This window comes from Pleurodeles waltl, chromosome 10, assembly GCF_031143425.1.
Source record: "Pleurodeles waltl isolate 20211129_DDA chromosome 10, aPleWal1.hap1.20221129, whole genome shotgun sequence".
In the NCBI taxonomy this organism is placed as follows: domain Eukaryota; kingdom Metazoa; phylum Chordata; class Amphibia; order Caudata; family Salamandridae; genus Pleurodeles; species Pleurodeles waltl.
In genome coordinates this window covers 764110717-764136141 of record NC_090449.1, presented here as the reverse complement: position 1 = coordinate 764136141, position 25425 = coordinate 764110717, and the positions used below count along the sequence as shown (strand labels likewise).

The following is a 25425-nucleotide window of genomic DNA, read 5'->3' as shown; positions in this document are numbered from 1 at the left end:
GCCATAATGTAGAGTTCTAAGAAGGGGGATTCCAGCACACCTCAAGTGGGCAGCGCCAGTCTCACCCAGTATAGTAATGGATGAGGAGTGCAGGTCATTACAACAAGGGAACAAAAATTGTGAAAAAAACACCGAACATGTAACACCACTGAAAGCAGGGCCACAACAGGTACCTACACAAACCAGCAGAAATAAAGGAGCAGCAGAAAGCGGTCAGTTCTAAGGGATGGGCATTGAAGTGAAAGTGTGAACAATAGCCACATCCCATGTGGAATATGGACCTAAGTGATCCAGACGGCCACCAAATTCCCCCATGTACTGTATTCAAGAGCACATTGAGCCAGGGACTGGTCATTGAACCGATGTTATGGTATGGGAGGCAGAATCGAGCAGAAGAGATCAGGGTGCTACACCTCTAGTGCTGTAAGGGGGAGAGTGTAAAGGAGACAGCTTAGGTGCAGAAGGGAGGAGGACGGGAGGGATCCAAAAAAGGGTGGAGGGAGAGGGAAGAGGGGTGGCGTAGGGGAAGGTGTGCAGCCACACAGTTTGTTCTAGAGCACAGGAAATAAACAGATACCCCCACCCTCCTTAGGCAGGCGATAACCTCATGGTTGCAGGAACTACCTCAAGCATACAGTATAATGGGAAGCTTAAATAGTGATATTAAACGTGTGAACCAGATCATCATTCAAATTAAAGGAAATCATCTGATATTTGAGGAGCCACCATGGACATCGTGTGAGAGCCCAGGTGCAAAAGGTCTGAAAAGGTCCCCAAAGATTAGGATTTGTCGTCATCTACATTGGGAGGTAAGGTGGGGTCTTAGAATTCTGCTGCCACCTGCAGTGCCCTTTGCCATTGCTGGATGACCTCCTCCTGTTCGGGGACCCAAGTACACAAGGGGATGCCAGTGACATTCGTCTTGCATGTTTGTCTCAGCTCCCCCCTGTGGATGATAACTTTCTCAGGGGATTTGTGTCAGGGTCGGGTCCTGTTATCCCATGACTTTCCATCCAGAACCATGCCTCTTTGGGGTCATTGAAGAAAGATGCTTTGCCATCAGTTTGAATGCATAGGTGGGCTGGGAATAGGAGTGCATATTGGATATTGTGTTCCATCAACTTGCGCTTTACGTAAAGAAAGGTATGAAGTTTGCTTTGAACCGCCAGCATGAAAAACATCACCTTGCATTTTCAATGGTCAAATTGCTTTGCTTGCGGAAATGCCCCTACCCCCACTAACCACGCCCGCAACCTCTGCGTCATCCTAGACTCATCGCTTTCAATGAACCGACAGGTGAGCGCTGTCTTATCAGGATGCTTCCACACCCTGCGCATGCTCTGAAAAATCTACAAATGGATCCCAACCGAAGCCAGAAGGACAGTCACCCAGGCCCTCGTCAGCAGCCACCTTGACTACGGCAACACACTCTACGCCGGAACCACCACCAAAGACCCGAAAAAGACTGCAACGCACCCAGAACGCCTCTGCCCATCTCATCAAGAACGCCCCGACACAGCCACACCTCCGCCCTTGTGAGAGATCATCACTGGTTGCCTATCGACAAGAGAATCACCTTCAGGCTCCTGACCCATGCCTACAAAGCCCTACACAATGTAGGACCAGCCTACCTCAACCACAGACTCTCCTTCTACACTCCCACAGACAACTCTGCTCCGCCGACCAGGCCCTCGCCAACGTCCCCTGCATCTGGAAGACCACACCCGGAGGAAGATCCTTCTCCTACATCACTGCCAAGACCTGGAACAACCTCCCCATCCACCTCAGGCAGTCTCTGACCCTGTTGCAGTTCAGGAAGGACCTCCCTCCGCCAGCACCTTGAGACCCTCACGGGTGAGTAGTCACGCTATACAAATCCATGATGGATTGAATGATTGCTTGCAGGCTTCATTCAAGAGAACATCACTATCTCTGTAATGCCTTAGACGTGCCACCAATGGATGGGGCCGGACTCCCAGAAGGTGCCTATGCAAGTACAAAGCCACACATCCATTGTTTGAGGTACACTTCTGCATCCCGGCCCACTACATTTTTAGGGAGGCCTACCAGCGAAAGTTATTCCCCCATAATCTGCCTTCCACATCCTCCGCACTTTCTTCAAGGATGGAGACTTTCTCCTGCAACATATGGAGGTGGGATTGTGCTTCTTTAGCCTATGGTTGGATAATTGTCAATGATTGCTGTGTTAAATGAACCTATCCAACAATTTCCAATGATCGTCCCTCAACAGTATGAGATCTGAAGCAACCGCATCTATCTTTGATTCTAGTGATACTCAGGATCGCTCTATGGCCACCAGCTCCGCATCCAGTTTATCCATGACTCAGTCTGAATCAGAGGAATGGCCTACGGTGTCTGCGAACCACTGAGCCCAACGGGCGGGAGCGTGCAGGGTTCGCACAAGAACGTAGAAGCCCCATTGTAGAAACTGCAGGAGCATGTCACCCAACAGGTGCAATGGTGTGCTCCGAGGGAAACATCCTGAACAACTAGGTCCTATACAACTACTAGCCTAAACCACTACTGCTAAATAACTAAAAAGTCTCTACAACAAAGTACTCAACAACTACTGTCTAAACAACAGTTTTGCCTGAATAACAATTGCCAGAACAACGAATTTTAAGGTAATTTTTTCTTTTTTTTATGGTTTAGTAGTTGTTTAGAATTGACATATATATATATATATATATATATATATATATATATATATATATATATATATATATATAAAAATATATATATATATATATATATATATATATATATATATATGTATATACAATCTAAACAACTAATAAACCATAACAAAAAAATCGGTGTTCAGGCAATCGTTATTCAGGCAAAATCGTTGTTCAGTACTTCGTCGTAGAGACTTTTTAGTTGTTTAGCAGTAGTGGTATAGGCAAGTAGTTGTTCAGGACCTAGTTGTTCCAGCACATATTCCAGGAATCCACCATCACGTAGTGGCAAATGAGCAGGTATCAGTGAGCTGTTATATCAGTCTGGTCACTTGTTTTATATGCAAGTTACAATTACGATGGCCTCCGACCTGCCCCCCTCAGTAACTGGACACACAGCGGGTCATTCCAAGTTTGGCGGGCGGCGCTTGCCGCCCGCCAAACGGGAACCGCCAATTGCCCGCTCCGCGGTCAGAAGACCGCTGGGGCCATTCAGACTTTCCCGCTGGGCCAGCGGGCGCCCGCCAAGGGAGCGCCCGCCGGCCCAGCGGGAAAGGGCCTGCAACACTGAAGCCGGCTCCGAATGGAGCCGGCGGTGTTGCAGGAGTGCGACGGGTGCAGTTGCACCCGTCGCGCTTTTCACTGTCTGCTATGCAGACAGTGAAAAGCATGCTGGGGCCCTGTGAGGGGGCCCCTGCACTGCCCATGCCAGTGGCATGGGCAGTGCAGGGGCCCCCAGGGGCCCCAGGACACCCGTTCCCGCCATCCTGTTCCTGGCGGTAAAAACCGCCAGAAACAGGGTGGCGGGAAGGGGGTCAGAATCCCCATGGCGGCGCTGCTTGCAGCGCCGCCATGGAGGATTCGCCCAGCCGGAGGAAATCCGGCGGGAAACCGCCGGACCCGGTTTTAAAGCCGCGGTCGGAATGGGCAATGAAGCACCGCCAGCCTGTTGGCGGTGCTTCCGTTGCCCGCGGCCCTGGCGGTCTTTGACCGCCAGGGTCAGAATGAGGGCCACAGTGTTTACACAATGGCTATGACGGGTACATGAGTGGACTAACTACACAGTATATAAAATCCTCATTGTGTCTCCAGTGTGTTCCCTCGGGGAAACTGGGAAAGGAGGAGATCCTAGACACAGAGAGTTAGCCAGGCGGGTTAGGTTTGGTAGCTGGCATATTGGCGAGTAAACTCACTTTGGTAGGTTATCCCTTATTCCATACCGGGTTCACGGTACTGGAATCCCATTGCATCAGATTGTAGGCCTCATTTGTCCCCAGTCCTGGTGTCAACCCCCTCTTGGTTCAGAAAAATTGGGGCACAAAATATTGCAGGCACTTACCCAGGGCCACAAGGAGAGAATCTCATGTCTGCACAGTTTGTTCACCACTGTGCACCCCACAAACTGGAGATGTGCCGACCCACACCAGACAGATGACCCCATCATCAGTTAGGCCCCTTGTGGTAGGCCGCAGCAGTCAATCATGTGGGGGGTGCCGATCGCAAGCTGCAGTTGGCCAACCCCTGCAGCAGGAGCGAGGCAAGAGTGGAGCAGGGCTGCAGGTGCCCAAGTGCAGGAACAGCAGGCCTCCTATGTGCTCCCCCTCACTGGAAAGGAGCAGCACAATCCAGGCAAAGGCCGCCTTCCAAAGGTGTCTCCCTGGAGCTACAATCTGCCTGCAAACGGCTCAGTCGACCCCCCAGTGCTGGTTACAGCAAGCAATTGGGGAAGCCGAGGGTCGCTCTGTCAAGAATACATGTACGGATGACAGGATTGTGGTGCAGAACTCATTCAATCTGCGTTTGCCATCTTGGCCTCCTTGGACACACCCCCTGTAATTCTTACACTCATACAACTCAGTATCTCCCCACAGTGTACCATGGAGCCTGTCCGCTAATGTGCTTTGGCCCTATTTCAGCCACTAGAAGCACTCTACAAATGCATCTACAATACAATATAACATAGGGCACTTTCTTGATGTATGAAAGGTGGTTTTCTTAGCTCGAGCTATAAACAATAATGTAATCTATCAAGATTACCCTCAAATACTCCATCGTTTTCCACCCTTCAAGAGGGTGGCATAAATATATTTCAGGCCAAAGGACATATAATTCAGGAGTCATAACTGCTGATCAGTTCCTTTCACTCCCAGTCTGAGTACTGACAACCGGGTTCTGGCCAAATGTTCTTAAAAACTCGGTAGCTCTTAACCTGTCAAAAAGGTCGTCTAGGCTGGATATTTGACCTCACACATCTTTCAGCACGGCCATTGGTATATAGGCAGTATTGTGTGGTGAATTTATAGATAATCCCACGATCATCTCGCATAGCTTTCATATATGCTGACAGGAATTTGGTTCCAAAAATTAAACACCATTTCCTCACTGAACCCAACAAAAGTGAAAATACCCAAGAGCCTCATCTGCGCTTATTGATATTTCAATTACTATGTGTGGTATTTGGCTATATAATGTAATGTGATGTCACACATAATGCAGAACAAGGAATGTAGAATGCAGTCATGAGCCAGTGGTCAGCTGGTTCCTGATGCATGAGGTGCTTATAATAAATGCCCCACTTCAACTCATTTTAAACCTCTTTCCTGGTGTGTCATTCCTCATCACAATATGCACATGTGTAACCAGAGTTCTAGGTCTAAATCTACACCTGGATTATGTGTTACCAATTACTTGCACCCAAACATGCACCTTCAAATGAATACTTTACTAAATGTGTTACCTAGTGTTTGCTTTAGCAATTATTGAAATGTAGGACTTAATAACCACTAATGTGCACTTTACCTGCCTCTGGTGACCATCGAAGTATACTTTGTATGCAACACCCATATTGTCTTCCTGTAGTATTTTATGTTTACCCTGCTTTGAATTATTTCAGTACCTACTCCACCTTTTCTCTACTTAACCGTGTGTCGAAGCATGGACCTGCAGTTCGAGATCCCTAGCACTGTTAGTCTAGATAGGCCGATGAACAGGCAAACAGCTTTTCAAACAAATCTTTTAGGTGGCATTGCTCGTAAAGCAACTAATCCAAACTAGAATGTCATTAACACTGACTAAAAAGAGGTTTGGGACAGCTGGATTTCCTATACACATATCACAGTTGAAATGCTAGAGTAAATAATCTCTTCCACTAAACCTTCCCGCTACCTACATGACCTCCCAACACACTCATAGATCAGCCCCTCTATTATCTATTTAAGGAATGATGTGGTAAATGCTTCCTTTGAACAAGATACCCCCTTCACAGAAGAAGGCCATTATGAAACCCACGTAAATCGACCATTTGGGAGTTTAGACAGGTCCAGGGGCAGAATGGAAAGCACTCCATATTTATGCTGTGCAGCAAGGTCTTGACATTATTCTGTATAGTCTGTCACTAATGAGGATAAACCCAGTCTTAGTTGGTTTTGAACGAGACTGAGGTAAATGGAAAACATTATTAATGTTTGGCAATATCCTAGCATGAAATGAACTTATGAGTGTCCTTGTCTAACAACATTTAATGCTGAGATTGAATGTCCTGCTGGCTAAGAAGTGCTCCTATAGATATTGTGTAAGGATCAACTAGTGTAGGAGCAAGTATGGATTCTTGTGAGATGCCACATTCAATACTGAATTGCGGGGAGCAGGATGAGCCCATTTGAACAAAATGTTCCCAATCGGAGGAAAAGAGTGTTCACTGTTTTAGAATGATGTCTGCAATGCCCATGCACAAGTAAGTGACCTCTGGTAGTGCTTGATGGTCACTGCTGTCAAATGCCTCTGGCAAGTCTAAGAGCCTTTAGATCAATTGTCACCATGATGTTACTTGTTGTGCTAACATGCCTATTTAACAAGATTAAAAGATAAACGCCCTCGATGCCCCTCTGTTCAAATAATTTCTACCTCAATATTATATGAAAAATAATTGGTAATATTTCAAGTGATATTGTAATTCTTAGTGGCTGTTCCTCACCTGAGAAACAGCCTTTCAAACCACGCCTACAAGTCAAACAACATTGTTGCCTCCAGAAAATACTGAAAGCACGCCTGTTCTAATTGGCAGCTTTAATAGCACCCTCAGCACCTCATCTGTTCTAAGAAGTACCGAGATGCAATTTAATTATGCACTGTGTACCATTGATTATGACAATAAATAGGGAATTATGGTTGCTGATGTCATCCTTCTTCTGGTGTCTAAATATAAGAAATATTTACTGAGAAAATTTAACTTCAGCATCTGAATATGTCAACAGTGTACAAAAGATTAGATTGCGTGATATAAAGTTCAACTGTTGCTCACGTTGGAGTCACATGGTATTTCTTAATTCCTTTTTAGCCACAGCATACCAATGTCTGCTTCTGGTACGTACCTCCAAGTTTACGCAACATGGAACACAATGAAGAAAGAATGCGGCACCTTGTAAAGGTAAGTGCAGCTTTCCAGAGTTATTTGTTCAGACTCTGTTGTGGTTACTAATGAACATCCCAACTTTATTAAACCTTTGATTGTCGACCAGAGCATTTGTACTTCAAGTGTTTAGAGTGTTCAATCACCTTCAAGATGGGGTCCTGAAAATGGTGTAGAACAGAATCCTTCATCTTCTAAAGTCTGCATTATTAGAAAAAAAGATAAAACTGAATAAAAAAAAAGCACAGTAAATACGATGCTGAAGAGGATCTGCATAGATTGTTGCGCATCATCACACCAATAAATGTAGCTTTTGAAAATTCACCAGAAGACGATCTAATTGAAGTTACAGGATAAGAGAATGAAAACTAGGGACAGGGGTATAAATGACCCAGAGACTCAAGGGGCTAGAAAAATGCCTTTAGTTTGTGCAGATTTCCTAAATATATTGTTTTGATCCAAGAAGAATGGCATAGTGAATCTTATCTTTCTCTCTATTCACACGTTTGTAGAGGAAACTTACAAACTACCTATTTAAATTCCAGAGAGATGCTCTCTCATGAAAATCTCAGTAATTCTTGTGCAGTCTCTTATGCTCCAGGGTCAGGTGCCCCTTTCTATAGCTATTTTGTAGTACTAGAAGTAGCAGGGATAAAAACAGGAAGCCATAGATATTTTCTTTCTATTTGTTGGCATATTGGAACATTACATGTGATGGGCATTTTCCACTCTTTCTTTTATTTAAGTTTGTCCAGTATGTTAAATCTCGCCAGTCTAGCTTGTCCAATATGTTAATTCTCGCCACTATTAAGTGCATTTTTATGGGTTTTTGAAATGCTCACAAACAGCCAAACACATGAAATTTATTTGGATCACTCTCTAAAATATGAAAATACAATACAAAATTACAGCTCATTTTGACAAGCATAAAAAATGTAGAATTCAACAATACATTTATAAAAATATAACAAATACAAAGACAAAATCTATTATGCTAAACATACACAGTGGTATGTACAAGTTCAGATTATAAAACCTTTCTACAAAAGTTATTAAATTAACTTGTTAACCCCTTAGCTGCTGGGCCTTTCCCCCCCCAGTGCTGAGCCCTTTTTTGGCTATTTGGGGTAGTTCGCGCTTAGGGCTTCATAACTTTTTGTCCACATAAGCTAACCACGCCAAATTTGCGTCCTTTTTTTCCAACATCCTAGGGATTCTAATGGTACCCAGAGTTGGTGGTTTCCCCTGGAGGAGACCAAGAAAATAGCCAAAATACAGTGAAAATTTTGTTTTTTCCAAAAAAATGGGAAAAAAGGGCTGCCGAAGAAGGCTTGTGGTTTTTTCCCTGAAAATGCCATCAACCAAGGGTTTCTGGTGCTGAAATCACTATCTTCCCACCTTTCAGGAACGGGCAGACTTGAATCAGAAAACCGAATTTTTCAACACAAATTTGGCATTTTACTGGGACATACCCCATTTCTACTATATTTGGTGCTTTCAGCCTCCTTCCAGTTAGTGACACGAATGGGTGTGAAACCAATGCTGGATCCCGGAATGCTAAACATTTCTGAAAACTAGACAAAATTCTGAATTCAGCAAGGGGTCATTTGTGTAGATCCTACAAGGTTTTCCTACAGAAAATAACAGCTGAAATAAAAAAATATTGAAATTGAGCTGAAAACAACAGCCATTTTTCTTTATGTTTTACTCTGTAACTTTTTCCTGCGATGTCAGATTTCTGAAAGCAATATACCGTTTTGTCTGCTGGACTCTTCTGGTTGCGGGGATATAAAGGGCTTGTAGGTTCATCAAGAACCCTAGGTACCCAGAGCCAATAAATAAGCTGCACCCTGCAGTTGGTTTTCATTCTATACTGGGTATACAGCAATTCATTTGCTGAAATATGAAGAGTGAAAAAGAGGTATCAAGAAAACCTTTGCATTTCCAAAATGGGATCAAGATAAGGTTTTGAGGAGCAGTGGTTATTTGCACATCGCTGAATTCCGAGGTGCCCATACTAGCATGTGAATTGCAGGGCATTTCTCAAATAGACGTCTTTTTTACACACTCTCTTATATTTGGAAGGAAAAAATGTAGAGAAAGATAAGGGGCAATAACACTTGTTTTGCTATTCTGTGTTCCCCCAAGTCTCCCGATAAAAATGATACCTCACTTGTGTGGGTAGGCCTAGTGCCCGCGACAGGAAATGCCCCAAAACACAACATGGACACATCCTATTTTTTTTATAGAAAACACAGCTGTTTTTTCCAAAGTGCCTACCTGTAGATTTTGGCCTCTAGCTCAGCCGGCACATAGGGAAACCTACCAAACCTGTGCATTTCTGAAAACTAGAGACCTAGGGGAATCCAAGGAGGGGTGACTTGCGGGGCTCGGACCAGGTTCTGTTACCCAGAATCCTTTGCAAACCTCAAAAAGTGGCTAAAAAAACAAGTTTTCCTCACATTTCGGTGACAGAAAGTTCTGGAATCTGAGAGGAGCCACAAATTTCCTTCCACCCGGCGTTCCCCCAAGTCTCCCGATAAAAATGATACCTCACTTGTGTGGGTAGGCCTAGCGCCCGCGACAGGAAACGCCCCAAAGCGCAACGTGGACACATCAAAATTTTTGGAAGAAAACAGAGGTGTTTTTTGAGAAGTGCCTACCTGTAGATTTTGGCCTCTAGCTCAGCCGGCACCTAGGGAAACCTACCAAACCTGTGCATTTCTGAAAACTAGAGACCTAGGGCAATCCAAGGAGGGGTGACTCGCGGGGCTCGGACCAGGTTCTGTTACCCAGAATCCTTTGCAAACCTCAAAAAGTGGCTAAAAAAACAAGTTTTCCTCTGATTTCGGTGACAGAAAGTTCTGGAATCTGAGAGGAGCCACAAATTTCCTTCCACCCGGCATTCCCCCAAGTCTCCCGATAAAAATGATACCTCACTTGTGTGGGTAGGCCTAGCGCCCGCGACAGGAAACGCCCCAAAGCGCAACGTGGACACATCAAAAGTTTTGGAAGAAAACAGAGGTGTTTTTTGAGAAGTGCCTACCTGTAGATTTTGGCCTCTAGCTCAGCCGGCACCTAGGGAAACCTACCAAACCTGTGCATTTCTGAAAACTAGAGACCTAGGGCAATCCAAGGAGGGGTGACTCGCGGGGCTCGGACCAGGTTCTGTTACCCAGAATCCTTTGCAAACCTCAAAAAGTGGCTAAAAAAACAAGTTTTCCTCTGATTTCGGTGACAGAAAGTTCTGGAATCTGAGAGGAGCCACAAATTTCCTTCCACCCGGCGTTCCCCCAAGTCTCCCGATAAAAATGATACCTCACTTGTGTGGGTAGGCCTAGCGCCCGCGACAGGAAACGCCCCAAAGCGCAACGTGGACACATCAAAAGTTTTGGAAGAAAACAGAGGTGTTTTTTGAGAAGTGCCTACCTGTAGATTTTGGCCTCTAGCTCAGCCGGCACCTAGGGAAACCTACCAAACCTGTGCATTTCTGAAAACTAGAGACCTAGGGCAATCCAAGGAGGGGTGACTCGCGGGGCTCGGACCAGGTTCTGTTACCCAGAATCCTTTGCAAACCTCAAAAAGTGGCTAAAAAAACAAGTTTTCCTCAGATTTCGGTGACAGAAAGTTCTGGAATCTGAGAGGAGCCACAAATTTCCTTCCACCCGGCGTTCCCCCAAGTCTCCCGATAAAAATGATACCTCACTTGTGTGGGTAGGCCTAGCGCCCGCGACAGGAAACGCCCCAAAGCGCAACGTGGACACATCAAAATTTTTGGAAGAAAACAGAGGTGTTTTTTGAGAAGTGCCTACTTGTAGATTTTGGCCTCTAGCTCAGCCGGCACCTAGGGAAACCTACCAAACCTGTGCATTTCTAAAAACTAGAGACCTAGGGCAATACAAGGAGGGGTGACTCGCGGGGCTCGGACCAGGTTCTGTTACCCAGAATCCTTTGCAAACCTCAAAAAGTGGCTAAAAAAACAAGTTTTCCTCAGATTTCGGTGACAGAAAGTTCTGGAATCTGAGAGGAGCCACAAATTTCCTTCCACCCGGCGTTCCCCCAAGTCTCCCGATAAAAATGATACCTCACTTGTGTGGGTAGGCCTAGCGCCCGCGACAGGAAACGCCCCAAAGCGCAACGTGGACACATCCAAATTTTTGGAAGAAAACAGAGGTGTTTTTTGAGAAGTGCCTACCTGTAGATTTTGGCCTCTAGCTCAGCCGGCACATAGGGAAACCTACCAAACCTGTGCATTTCTGAAAACTAGAGACCTAGGGGAATCCAAGGAGGGGTGACTTGCGGGGCTCGGACCAGGTTCTGTTACCCAGAATCCTTTGCAAACCTCAAAAAGTGGCCAAAAAAACAAGTTTTCCTCACATTTCGGTGACAGAAAGTTCTGGAATCTGAGAGGAGCCACAAATTTCCTTCCACCCGGCGTTCCCCTAAGTCTCCCGATAAAAATGATACCTCACTTGTGTGGGTAGGCCTAGCGCCCGCGACAGGAAATGCCCCAAAACAGAACGTGGACACATCACATTTTTTCATAGAAAACAGTGCCTACCTGTGGATTTTGGCCTCTAGCTCAGCCGGCACCTGGGGAAATCTAGCAAACCAGCACATTTTTGTAAACTAGAAACCCAGGGGAATCCAAGATGAGGTGACTTGTGGGGCTCGGACCAGGTTCTGTTACCCAGAATCCTTTGCAAACCTCAAAATGTGGCTAAAATACCACGTTTTCCACACATTTCGGTGACAGAAAGTTCTGGAATCTGAGGGGAGCCACAAATTTCCTTCCACCCAGCGTTCCCCCAAGTCTCCCGATAAATATGATACCTCACTTGTGTGGTTAGGCCTGGTGCCTGCGACAGGAATAGATCACACAACGGTCAATGTTGGTCCTTACGTGAGGCAGCTGTTGACCCTGGGGTGATCCATTCCTGACACAGGCACTAGGTGTAGGCACTCAAGTGGGGTAGTGTTTTTATCAGGACAGGTGAGGAGTCACTGGGTGGTAGGAATGTTGTGGATCCCAGCATATTCCTGTAGTTTGTGTGACAGAAATGCGAGAAAAATAGAGTTTTTTCTCAACATTTCAGCTTTGCAGGGTATTCTGGGTAAGAAAACTTTGGGGAATCCACACAAGTCACACCTCTGTGGACTCCCCCGAATGTCTAGTTTCCAGAAATGTTTGGGTTTAGTGTGTTTCTCTATATGGCCGCCGAATCCAGGACCAAAAACACAGGTGCCTGCCTTACAAAACCAGTTTGTTTTGCCATAGACAATTTTGATGTCTCCACAATATGATTTGGGTGGTGGAATTTGGGGCTGAACTAAATTGGTGAGCTCCCAAGAGAGCACTCTCTCTCTGCTTGCCGCCGCATTCACCTGCTCTCTGGGTTGGCCTAACCCACTATTACCCAGTTGCACGAACAGCTTGCGAAGGGACAGCAGGACTGTCCTCATCACCTCCCTCATAATGTACTGGAAGAGGAGTTTTCGAATGGGACTCCTCTGACTGAAAAATCACTCCCAGAGTCTGCGCCATTGTCCTATCCCTCAGATGCTGTCTCAGTATCTGATGTCTCAGTCTCTGATCCTATGTCAGAGCGGTCCTCTATAACCCGAGTGCAGGCAGCAGTCATCCATCAAGATGCCATCTCTGCTATTGGCTAAACTGTTGCTCTAAAACACTAGCCTACGTAGACAGTCACAAAATCGATGGTGTGTGTGAGATACGTGCAACCGTAGAGGCCACCTTACCTGCGCTTCTTCCCTCAATCAGCACGTACTTTCAAGACACTCAAAAAACACCTTGTCACATACCATTCGTCACAGTCTTTAGCACCTCCTGCGCCCAGTCCAACAATCATTATTGGTGCTCCCACTCCCTCCTCCTCGGATTCCCACATTACCACCCAGCAAAAGTGCCATTCATCTCTCCATAGACTTTACTAATGTACTCAGCTATTTACATAAAATACAGATGTGCTCTTTGCAGTAGGCATATAAACCTTCTGCGCTTCTTTATGGCACTAAAACTGCCACTAGACAAGTCGGACCCTTTTCCCCCCAGGGAAACCACACACATATTGACAAAAGTGATGTATATATGACAGCCAACCACCTGAAACTCAACTCAAGCAAAACCGAAATAATCCTCTTTGGCCCTCACCAAAAAAACCTGGGACCCCCCATGGTGGCCCACCACGCTAGGCCCTGCACCCACCCCCGCCAACTACGCACGCAACCTCAGCATCATCCTAGACTCCTCCCTCTCTATGACCCAACAAATCAACGCTCTTACCTCCTCATGCTTCAACAAACTCCGTATACTGAAAAACATTAAAATGGATCCCCACAGAGACCAGAAAAACTGTCACTCACGCACTCATCAGCAGCAGGCTTGATTACAGAAACGCCCTCTACGCCGGCACCACTCTAAAACTCAAGTGCAAACTACACGCATCCAGAACTCAGCAGCACGACTCATCCTCGACCTCCACCGACACGAACACATCTCTCCACACCTCAAATCCCTCCACTGGCTCCCCATTGACAAAAGGATCACCTTCAAGATCCTCATCCTCACACACAAATCACTCCACAACACAGGCCCTGCCTACCTCAACGAGAGTCACCTTCCACACCCCCACACGAAACGTCCGTTCAGCTGACATCTCTCTCGCCTCTGACCCCCGCATCAAACACACCACCACCGGGGGCAGATCCTTCTCCTACATTGCACCCAAAACATGGAACGCACTCACAACCCACATTCGCAAGACCCAAAACCTACTTCTTTTCAGGAAGGGCCTCAAAACCTGGCTTTTTGAACAGTGAACCTCCTAGCCCCTTTCCCTCCCCCCCGTCCCCCCCCCCAGCGCCTTGAGACCCTCACAGGTGAGTAGCGCGCTTTATAAATCTCTTTGATACAGATCTACCTATATATATATATATATATATATATAAATATATATCTACATAGATATATCTATAGATATATCCATGTACCTAGATATATCTATCTACATAGATATATATATATAGATATATACATATATATTTTTTTAGTTGTTGTATGGTTTCCTTGGGGGCCAAAATGGCCCCCAGGGAAACCCTACAACATCTAAAAAAAAAATTGCCCCCACAGGGGGTCACCCTGCCCACGGGCGACCCCCTGTCATTTCATTTTTTTTTATATATTTTTTATTTTTTGAAAAAAAAAAAAATCCCCTGGGGGGGGGGGGGCGCGATCGCGCCCCCCCCTCCCCAGGGGGCACCTACCTTTTTATTTTTTTAGGAAAATTATCCGGGGGGGGGGCGGCCCGTTTTCCGGGGGGGGGCTGCCCCCCAAAAGTGAAATCCCTGGTGTCTAGTGGGGTTTCCTGGCCCCCGATCGCAGCTGTGCTGCGATCGGGGGCCAGGAAACCGTTTCAGAAGGCCTCATAAGAAAGGGGAGACTCTCCCCTTTCTTACGAGGCCTTCTGAAACTGTTTCTGGCCCCCGATCGCAGCACAGCTGCGATCGGGGGCCAGAAACAGTTTCAGAAGGCCTCGTAAGAAAGGGGAGAGTCTCCCCTTTCTTACGAGGCCTTTTCAAAATGTTTCCTGACCCCCCCGATCGCAGCTGTGCTGCGATCGGGGGAGCCAGGAAACCTGAAAGTGTTTCCTGGCCCCCGATCGCAGCACAGCTGCGACCGGGGGCCAGGAAACACTTTCAGGAAGGCCTCGTAAGAAAGGGGAGTGTCTCCCCTTTCTTACGAGGCCTTCCTGAAAGTGTTTCCTGGCCCCCGATCGCAGCTGTGCTGCGATCGGGGGCCAGGAAACACTTTCAGGAAGGCCTCGTAAGAAAGGGGAGACTCTCCCCTTTCTTACGAGGCCTTCCCGAACGTGAAAAAGGCCGTTTTCCCCATGAAAGCAGGAAGCGGCCGCAAGGCTGCTTCCTGCTTTCATGGGGAAAACACCTTTGCAACGTCAGCGCGCCTCGCGGCGCGCTGACGTCACAAAGGGGCGGGTGGGGGGCGGGGGGAGACACGGTAGCTTCCGTGTCTCCCGGGGGGGGAAAAAAAATAAAAAATAAATCCTCGGGTGCGATGCACCCGAGGATTTATTAATGCCCTTCCTGGTGTCGGCCACTGGTCGTGACCCGCACCAGGGAGGGTGTGTGGGCGTCGGCCAGTGGCCGACGCCCGCATTTAAGAGGTTAAACCTAATAGCACTGACATTCATTCCACACCCTTTGTAAACAATAATTAAGTCAGAATTATGTTTTATGATTTGTGGAATCCTTGTACAAATCTAGAGCTTTCTTAAAAGATCTCACTCTGTATATGTCAAAAAAGTGGTTTTAGGTGCCTACAGTGCATCTCAAAATATAAAGCACTAATATGATGCACAAGGATGTTTCCTCACCCCTGCATTTCATATCACAAACACAGTTTAGTAAATTGTATTCTCTACAGTTGAATGTAAAACTTTGCAATAGCAATACTCCCAACCTGGATCTTTAATGGGAGAACATGGACAATGTGAGGAACTCTCTTCCAAATATTATATTGTATCACAGAAACCTGGTCCTAGAGTAGAATAAACTGTTACGTTTTGGTCACTGAGCCTAACCACCCCCTAGAATTTTACTTTCATTATGTTTATTCTCTCTGGTTCTGTCCAAAAGTAGGCCATGCCTAAAGATATCAGGAAATCTTTGATACATTTCATTCATGGCATTCAGTTACTCTTAAGACATCTTAAAACATCTAAACCCATTCTTGTCAGTTTGCTGAGTCTGACCATAACACAATCCAAAAACAATACTGTTTTTCATGCAGCCATATCCAAAATATTCCTGACCCCTAGTTTTTCAAAGTAACTGGTGTGTTGACATTTGAAAAACAGTGATTTCATGCAAGAACTTGTTCTAGAGAGACTTGAAGTTCAAAACATTATTATGGTTCCACATCTCAGCGCCATATAGTGCTCAGAATTCGACTTGAGACTGAAAGGTTTGAATAGGGGCTGAAAGCAAACCTACAGCTGCTTCCAAATTCTTAAGTTTCATTTCAACATAAAACGTTTTGGGTATTCCTTTTAGTTATCTAATGAAATCTCATATCTCTTTCAAACTGGCTACTTCTTGCTTGTGAGGATTTTGATGCTTTTGCATAAGCAAAACATTTCGAACAGTATTGCATGGATATCCACCTCTCACTCAATGTGTATTTTAAGCAGTTGTTTTCGTGTTGAACCTAGTGGCAATACCCAATGTTTTGCAAACACATTTAACTACAGTGATCCAATAATATTTCAGCATTGATCACTGCACATTTCTGTGGCGGGAGCTGTGTAAGTAAAACCAGTTATCAGACTCCATAAGAGGTTGAGGGATCACCATGGGAACCTGCAAAATCTTCTTAAAGAATTGTTTTTGTGTTGCTTCAGTACACTTTGTATTTCGTTTGAAGCATAATATTTCAACATAATATGTAATATGATCAGTAATTAAGAATGGTAAACACTAGGAGCATTATCATAAAGGATGCACTAGTGCACAGCTGTGTGATTGCTGTTAAGACACTACACTGCCTAAACTGCATACACTCAAATCTAAAACAATTCAAGTAACTGCATAGGTTGCAAGCAACACAACTGAGAAACAGAGAGGGCCAACCACTTCTCTGAGTTGTGGTGTCGGCAGCTCATTCACTAGCTTGGATAATTTCTGAGTAAAGTGTAAATGCTTTAGACACTGCATTGTCTTCAAAACAGGTGGGTAACTCTTCAGTGACCCAGCACAGTTGTTGCTGATATGGCCTCCAGCATGGGCTTTTTATATTTGCCCCGACTTTTACGGACTGTATCTTGATTCAGCAGCAGGTAATTCAAGGAAGGCACACAGAGAGAAATAAACGATAATGCCCATAATCACATTGTCCATGGAGAAAATGTGGAATTTAATAAAGATCCCTTGGGCAACAGTAGACAATGTGTAATGAATGAAACGTCATTACAATGTGCTCCTCGCATAGGCTGTTCTGTGAAATAATACTTATTTCAAGAACCTTGATTGACATTGTTTATCCTATTCGGGTATGTATGTTAAAACAAACTGAACTGATACAGCCTTGACATGTTAATGTGAAAACTAGCTATCCAGTTAATCAGATTCTAAGCACTAAATGGATTGAATTTATTTGCTCCTTACTTTCATTACTCTATAGTATGCCATCAAATGTGAGAGAGAATTGCTTTGTACCTTAATACAACCAATTATAGTGGCTAAACGCTAGTGATGCACTGCTCTGCATTTGTGCTTGTTGGATTGTGTATCCACTGTCTGGTTGCTGGAAACCCCTGATTTCTTCTACCAGGCTTCTGTCTCTGAGTTTAATTGGGGTACAGTGACTGTCCCAAACTGGATTTTAGTTTAGATGTTAGATAAAGACACTAAGATTACCATAGTCTCCTTCAGCCACACCACCGAAATCCACTGGACCGACCATCTCTGCATCAATTTCTCCTTCCAGAAGCCGGTCACTCACCACCTCACCACTCAACCCCCTGCTGCTATTGGAACAGAGTCTCGACAGAACAGCTGATCTCCACCCTCGCCCAGGCACCACCTCCTAGGACCTGGGACCCCAACTCAGCCGCCACCAACTTGCATCAATGGATAGACAACTGCGCCAACACCCTCGCGCCACTCAAACAACCCTCGGACAGCCACCACAGATCCAAGGCCAGCTGGTTCACTCTCGACCTACAGGCCTCCAAACGGGAATGCCGAAGAATGGAGAAGACCTGGCATCTTGTACCTACCGAATCCAACCACATCGCCCTCGAGACTGCCATCCACAAACATCACCAGCTGATCCGCACCACCAAAATAACCTACTACAAAAGCTGCATAGACACCAATGCTCACAACAACAGAGAGCTCTTCGGCATCATCAAAGAACTCTCTAACACCAGGCCCTGCTCCTACGAACCCCTACCATCACAGGAGCTCTGCAACTCCCTCACCACTTACTTCAGTCGAAAGATCGAAGACATGCACAACAGCTTCAAACCCCAGACCCACCAGCCAACCACAGACACCCACAAACCCAACGCACCAAGCAACATCAAACCTCTATGCGCCTGGACCAACGTCAACAATGAAGACACCATCAACACTATGGCCTCCATCCACTCCGGCTCCCCCTCAGACCCATGCCCACACCAGATCTTCAACAAAGCCAGCGACATCATCGCTCCCCACCTCCGCACCCTCATCAACAGCTCCTTCGAGACAGCCACACTCCCGGAGAGCTGGAAACACGCTGATGTCAACGCCCTGTTGAAGAAACCCAAGGCGGACCCAGATGACCCCAAAAACTACCGGCCCATCTCCCTCCACCACTTCCCAGAGAAGGTCATTTAGAAAATCGTGAACAGCCAACTATCCCGCTTCCTGGAAGACAGCAAAGCGCTCGATACCTCCCAATCTGGATTTCGCAAGAACCACAGCACTGAGACCGCACTCATTGCTGCTACAGATGACATCAGGACCATGCTCGACAAAGGCGAAACCACAGCGCTCATCCTCCTGGACCTCTCCGCAGCCTTCAACACCGTTTGTCACTACACCCTTCGAACACGCCTCCACAACGCCGGGATCCGCGGCAAGGCTCTCGACTGGATCTCTTCATTCCTTTCCGGCAGAACCCAGAGAGTCCGCCTCCTGCCTTACCTGTCCGAATCCTCCAAAACCATCTGTGGCGTCCCCCAGGGAACCTCCCTTAGCCCAACACTTTTCAACGTTTACATGGCTCCTCTCACCAACATCGCACAATCCCACCACATCAACATAATATCCTACGCAGACGACACCTAGCTGATCATCTCCCTCACGAAAGACCCTACAACTGCAAGAAACAACCTCCACAATGGACTTCACGCCATCGCCAACTGGATGGAATCAAGCCGCCTCAAGTTAAACACAGACAAAACAGAGATCCTCATCTTCGGCAGCAACCCCTCCGCTTGGAACGACTCCTGGTGGCCTACCTCCCTAGGAGCCGCACCCACACCCACCACCCAAGTACGAAACCTGGGAATCGTCTTGGACTCAACACTCAGCATGACTCAGCAGGTTAACCAGTCTCCTCTTCCTGCTACAACACCCTTGGCATGCTCTGCAAGATTTTCAAGTGGATTCCTGTCGAAACCAGAAAGACAGTCACCCACGCCCTGGTCAGCAGCCGACTGGACTACGGCAACGCACTCTATGCAGGAACTACGGGCAAACTACAAACGAAAATGCAACGTATCCAAAACACCTCCACCCGACTCATCCTCGACGTCCCACTCCGCAACCAGATCTCTGCCCACCTCAAGACCTACACTGGCTACCCGTATTGAAGAGGATTACCATCAAACTACTCACCACTCACACAAAGCCCTCCACAACACAGGTCCGGCCTCCCTCAACGACAGACTCACTTTCCACACTCCCGTCCGCCAGCTCCACTCCACCAGCCTCGCCCTCCCCTCCGTCCCCCACATTTGCCGCACCACCACCGGAGAAAGATCCTTCTCTCATCTCGCCGCCAAGACCTGGAACTCCATATCGCTCGACCTACGCCAGACCCAGGGCCTCCTGACTTTTCAGGAAACGCCTCAAAACGTGACTATTCGACCAATAGCCCCCGCCTTGAGACCCTGACGGATGAGTAGCGCACTTTATAAATTACGTGATTGATTGATAGTACTCTGGCCAAAGACTTCTGCCATTTTGATAATGTTTAAAGTGAGTAGGGAACCTTTACCCCATTCGTTAGGGTGTGCTTGGAAGTAATTCCCATCTAGCAGCTCATGCCAGGCAAAATGGCATCTCTAGAAACCTACTTCAAAACATTCCTGGACCTGAGAAAAATCAGAAGAGGGCTGAATCTGCTGTTTGTGACATGAGAAGAGTCTTTAGGGGGCTGGACATGCTTTCTCTTGCACCAAGGATGAAGAAGTGGATTCCAAGTGTCATTAGGCTGAACTCAAAAGCTACAGAGGCAAGCTTCAGAGGCCTTTTTCTGAAACCACCCAGCTGACCACTGGTAGCTGGCCTTGGACTGGACACTGCTGTTTGCCCTCTACCTGACACCCTGTGAGTCTCTAAGTACTTCCCTTAATGTCCTGGGGGCTTTTGAAGCGTACTCCTGTGCTGGAGTAGGACTTGAAGGACTAAAGTCAGAAGGTAAAATCTTTGACCAGGATGAACCTGGTTGGAGTATCCAACCTGTGCTACAATTAGGTCAGTGTCAAATTGCACCTAAGTTCCAGTCAACCACGACTAGTGAATATCATTGGCACCTTATGTTTTGTGGCAACATTCTTACTTAAATTTTTAAAAAACTTTAAATACATTTTGGGTATTACAATTTACTCTATGGTTCTAATTTGTTTTGGGTTTTTATTGTTTTGATTTTCGACTTCATTACTGTTTTGCTAATAAATACTTTACACACGGCCCTAAGTTAAGCCTGTCTGCTCTGTGATGTAGCTATCAAGGGATTGAGCACAGGTCAATTTAGTGACTATGAGGGTTCACCAAACAAGGGTTGTGATTATTCCTTGAAATGGGTTGCCACCTCCTGCTCCCAAATATTAATCTAATTTCTTATAATTATGTTAACATCCATCAGCATAAGCCTGCAGGGGAATTAATATATTCAGAAAAAACATATGAATTGTGCAAAGTTAGATCTACCATATTTTACTGGTTTAGAATGGTTGTCTGTATTTAGATGCAGGAAGAGAGTAAAGCCCAGGTTGAAGGATATTATTTTCAATTTAAAGCCATTGTCAAAGAGCTGCTGTAGTCATAAATGTTGGGTATGTTTTATGACAAGGGTAACTTTCCTATGTTTCTTTCATTCCATGATGTTGCTGCCAGGGGTTGGTGAGGGTCTATTTACAAATCCCTTCATTGCATTTAAGTTCTGGCTGCCTAATTAGCCATGAGGCCTGAGTAATTCATTATCGATCATTTGCTCTGGAGAAGAATTGAAGAGATAAACATAATTTGAGAACTGACTAGAGCAGCCAAGATAATGCAGAATATCTTTTTCTCTGGAACACTCCAACTTCTTCACTTGTCATATTGTATTTCCACTTTTAGTCTATGGACCTGATTCACAAAAGTAAACTTCAACTTTTGGTCTAAGTTTAGACCAAAAGTCTAAGGGTCTGAATCACAAAGGTGAACTTAGACTTTTGGTCTAAATTTAGACCAAAAGTGTAAGTTTACGACTTTTAGTAATTCACAAAGGTAAGTTGCGAGTAGTATCTTTATGTCTGTATTCGGCGAAGAATCTCCATACTTGGGGTGGAATCTCCACCTGAATGTGGAGATTTCACTCTGGGTGCGGAGAGTACACTCTGAGTGCAGAGAGTACACTGCGGGTGCAGAGTGGGATTTCCGCACTAGGTGTACGGAGTGTGGAGATTCTGCCTCAAGTGCAGACATAAGGATAGTACTTGTAACTTACCTTTGTGAATACCTAAAAGTCGTAAACTTAGAATTTTGGTCTAAACTTAGACCAAATGTTTAAGTTTAAAAACAAATACACAGAAAGAGAGCAAGGGAAGCAAGGCTAACCCACACCGCCTCCCAAAAGAAACTAAGTAATCACAAAAGGTGTGGGGTAGTAGGAACAGGGGGTAAGACTGGGTTAGTCTTTAACCAGTTCCTGGTTGCATTAGGTTGCTCCAAGAGACATTATCCTCTAACGAGCCTTCCCCCTTAGTTTTAGTCTTACCAACATGCACCACCATTAAAACTAACAAGAGCCACCGGTGACATGTTAGGTAATTTTATTATTCACCCCCTCTGGATCACTGTAACTATCCAGACAATTCAATTTCAGCACTCCCTCTGGTTCTTTTAACCAGAGGTCGAGTCCGCCTGAGTAGTATCATCTTACTTAGGTGGGGCTAGGTGGTCATATGATGAAGCAAGACACTATTATGTGTGTGAGACCACCTAGTCCGTAAAGGAAAATCCCCTGCTACTCCTGTAGGGCAACACAGCACTCCCTATCAAGCAACCTAATGCAACCAGGAACTGGTTAAAGACTAACCCAGTCTTACCCCCTGTTCCTACTACCCCACACCTTTTGTGATTACAAATGTTTAAGTTGACCTTTGTGAATTGGGCCCTCAGTGTACCGCTGTGAATGTGAAAATGGGTGTGATCGCTGCCTGCACCCAAACTCCGAATAGCACATGATTTGTCTATGGTCCGGGAAACTTTCCTGGTACAAAGCTCCCCAAGATACTTGGAGGAAATTTCAAGGCAAAAGGCAAGTTTTAAAGGGGAAGCTATACATAATTGCCCATTCTCACAATAGATATTTAGGAGAAAACTGCCTAGGGTTTATAGAGATTGTTCTGTATCTCCCCTCCCATTTTTACCTCCCAATTCATCCAGGTTATGCTGCTGTATGTGCCTGGATGTCTATTTAGGACCATTATAAACCAATGTACTGTTATTTAATATGTCTTTTATTAAGTTCACTACTCTCCTTTGACTTTTTCCTACTATTGCTAGGAAGGCATGCATTTCACTCTTTCCACTTTCTGTCATAGTCTCCAATTCAAAGGCTACTCAGGAAGTGAAGTATGTTGCTTGGCCTCTATGCTTGTTTCGAATTTTAAAATGTGAGTGTGTATTTGATATAGTAGTTCCAATGTATGGGTCTCCTTTCATAAATTTGGCAGAAAACCGGAAACCATGGTGGTAGCCTTTCTCTAAACTGTCTTCAGTCTGTTTTAATCTTTATGAAGATGTGAATTTCAGAACAGAACACATTATTCCAACTGAATCCTCAAAAATTATGTTTTTATTTGAAAAACAACTTTTATTTGCCTGGTTAGACGTTTCACGTTCGCGCTTTGTTAATCCTTCCCACCTCGCAGACCTGCTGCATTCTATCACAGCCAATGGTTACAATAAACGTAAAGTTCTTTTAACGCTTAGTTGCATTCACAACTCCAGGTCCTTTCCTTTGATATGTTTTTCTGATCTCTAAAGGCATGAATGGAATGAATGTCCACTTCAAGCAATGAATTTGAGTTGTACCAAGTCAAACCACATTTCCCAGTTTTTTAATATGAATCTATAATACCAATCGCTCGGATTGTTAACTCTAAGCTAGAGTTTGTAGTAGTCAGAAAAACGTACAAGTTTGGCTGTCCGACCGTTGGACCGCCAAACCCGCAGGGGTGAAGTTGCTGTCATAGCAGCGGTTTCACCCCCCATTGTATTGCGATGTTTCCGCTGGGCTGACCGGCAGAAATATCGTATTATGAAGTTTCTGCCAGTCAGCCCGGCAGAAGCAGTGCCACGTCATTGGCCTCAGCTCCCTTTTGGGAGCCAAGGCCAATGCTGTTGCACAACAGCACCATCGGAAGGAGCACTGTCTGCAGAGCAGACAGTGCTCCTTCCGAGGATGCTGGGTGGGGGGCCCCTGCACTGCTCCTGCCATGGCAGGAAACCGCCTTGGAAAGGCTGGTGGGAAGTGGAATTGTGATGTCTCTGCAGTGCTGCCAAGGGCACCGGCATGACTGATCATGACTCCGAGCGCTGCTACCCCATCGGGATCTGTGATCCTGGCATTTGAACCACTAGGAGTGCAGCGGTCCGACTGCCACCACGAGCTTGTTGGTGTTAAGACCACTAAACTCGCAATTAGGCCCTTAGTGTTGTCAGAGAACAGGTGTAGGCCTAGCTGACCTCCACACTTATAAGAATTGGGCACTCAAGTTTTCTTTCCTTTTAATGTTATCACCTAGTGTTAAAAAAGACAGTGAGTTATTTTAGTTAATTATAGCCAGATTTAATGTTTTGTAGACAATAATCCATTCATCAGGGTACCAGAGGAAATTACTGTCTGCCAGAGTTAGAGATCATGATGGCCTAGTGGTGATCTCTGTAACTTAGCAGGAAATGCCTTCATGATGATTCATGTATAGGTACAAAAGGTGTGTGTGGTGGATGGCCACCATCAGTTTTGATGACCATCCATCAAACTTCAATAAACTTTTTATTTTTGAAAAACATATTTCCAAAGTTAGAGTTTATTTCTGAAAAGCAAAAACCAATGACTCCCCAAACCCCTGGAGTTATTTCCCTGGGTGTGGAGGTCATTATCCGTTTTTTTCTGTCCCTCACTGCCAGATTTAATAAGGATATCATACCATCCACCCTAATGAAGGTTTCCAGTGTAATGCCTTCTTGAGGTGGTCCCTATTCCGTTGGGCCGTAGGTGAAGCTGCTCATTGATGGAGCTAAGTAGACTCCATTACGACAAAGCTGGCAGTTGTCCCAACCCTAAATAAGGTGGACAGACTGTCAGTGTGGTAGACAGGTTACTTCATTGCTTTTACAATGGAGTAGCCTGCCTGCTGAACTATAACTCAAACCCAAAGGGCCAGATGTAGAGCTTGGCAGATAGTACTCCTCCTGTAAGAGCTGCAATGGACATTACGTCTGACACTCTGACGGACTATTGTCTGCCAAATTTAGAGATCCCCTCTGGCCCAGGGTGTCTTAGTCATAGCAGTCTCTGTTAAGTTGCAAAAGGTGTGGTAGATGGCCATCACTGGTTTTGATGTCTGTTCATCAAACTTTAACAAGCTTTTTGTTTTTAAAAGAAAATCTCCCACACTGTAATCTTGTTATTGATAAACAAAAACCTAATGGCCCTACACCTGTGGAGCTTTTTTTTTCCTGAATGTGTCATTATTTGTTTTCTCTGTCCTGCACCTCTTGCAATGAGGGATAGAGAAAGAGGCCATCACACAACCCAATAAAACTATGACAGAGGATGTAATGCCCTTCTTATAGTAGACCCTACTTCTTTGAACAATCAGAGCAAACTTTCCATTGGCAGATGTAATGGGGCTCTATCAATGGAAATTTGGCAACTCCGACCATCAGTAGGGTGGATGCACCGTCAGTATGGCAGATAGGGGTTGCAACGGAATACCCTGTCTGCCAAACTATAAATTAACCCCTTTGCCTTTACTAAGGTCTTTTTTGGTGAGTAGTGAAGTGTTCCAAAAGATATACAGTCAAGCTGTTTCATCCACTCCATAAGACACATTTCATTCTAATGTTAAAGTCAAATAGGTACAAGAAAGAGTCCATAGATCTTTCCACACCCCCTCCAACTCTATAGGATCCAGACTACAATTTAAAACATGATGCCTATGCCGGAACGTCAAAAAATAGCTATTATGCCAAAAATGCACCTGCCATATCATAATTCCATTTTTTATTTTA

At 45.4% G+C, this 25425-nt stretch overlaps 1 protein-coding gene across 1 annotated transcript in view; it reads left to right on the top strand.

The window, feature by feature from the left end:
- GAD2 (glutamate decarboxylase 2) overlaps positions 1–25425 on the top strand; it is a 508839-nt gene that overhangs the window by 478235 nt on the left and 5179 nt on the right. Inside the window, exon 15 of the mRNA XM_069211360.1 lies at positions 7036–7125. Coding sequence (XP_069067461.1) covers positions 7036–7125 — 90 coding nt within the window. The remainder of the gene's footprint in view (positions 1–7035; positions 7126–25425) is intronic.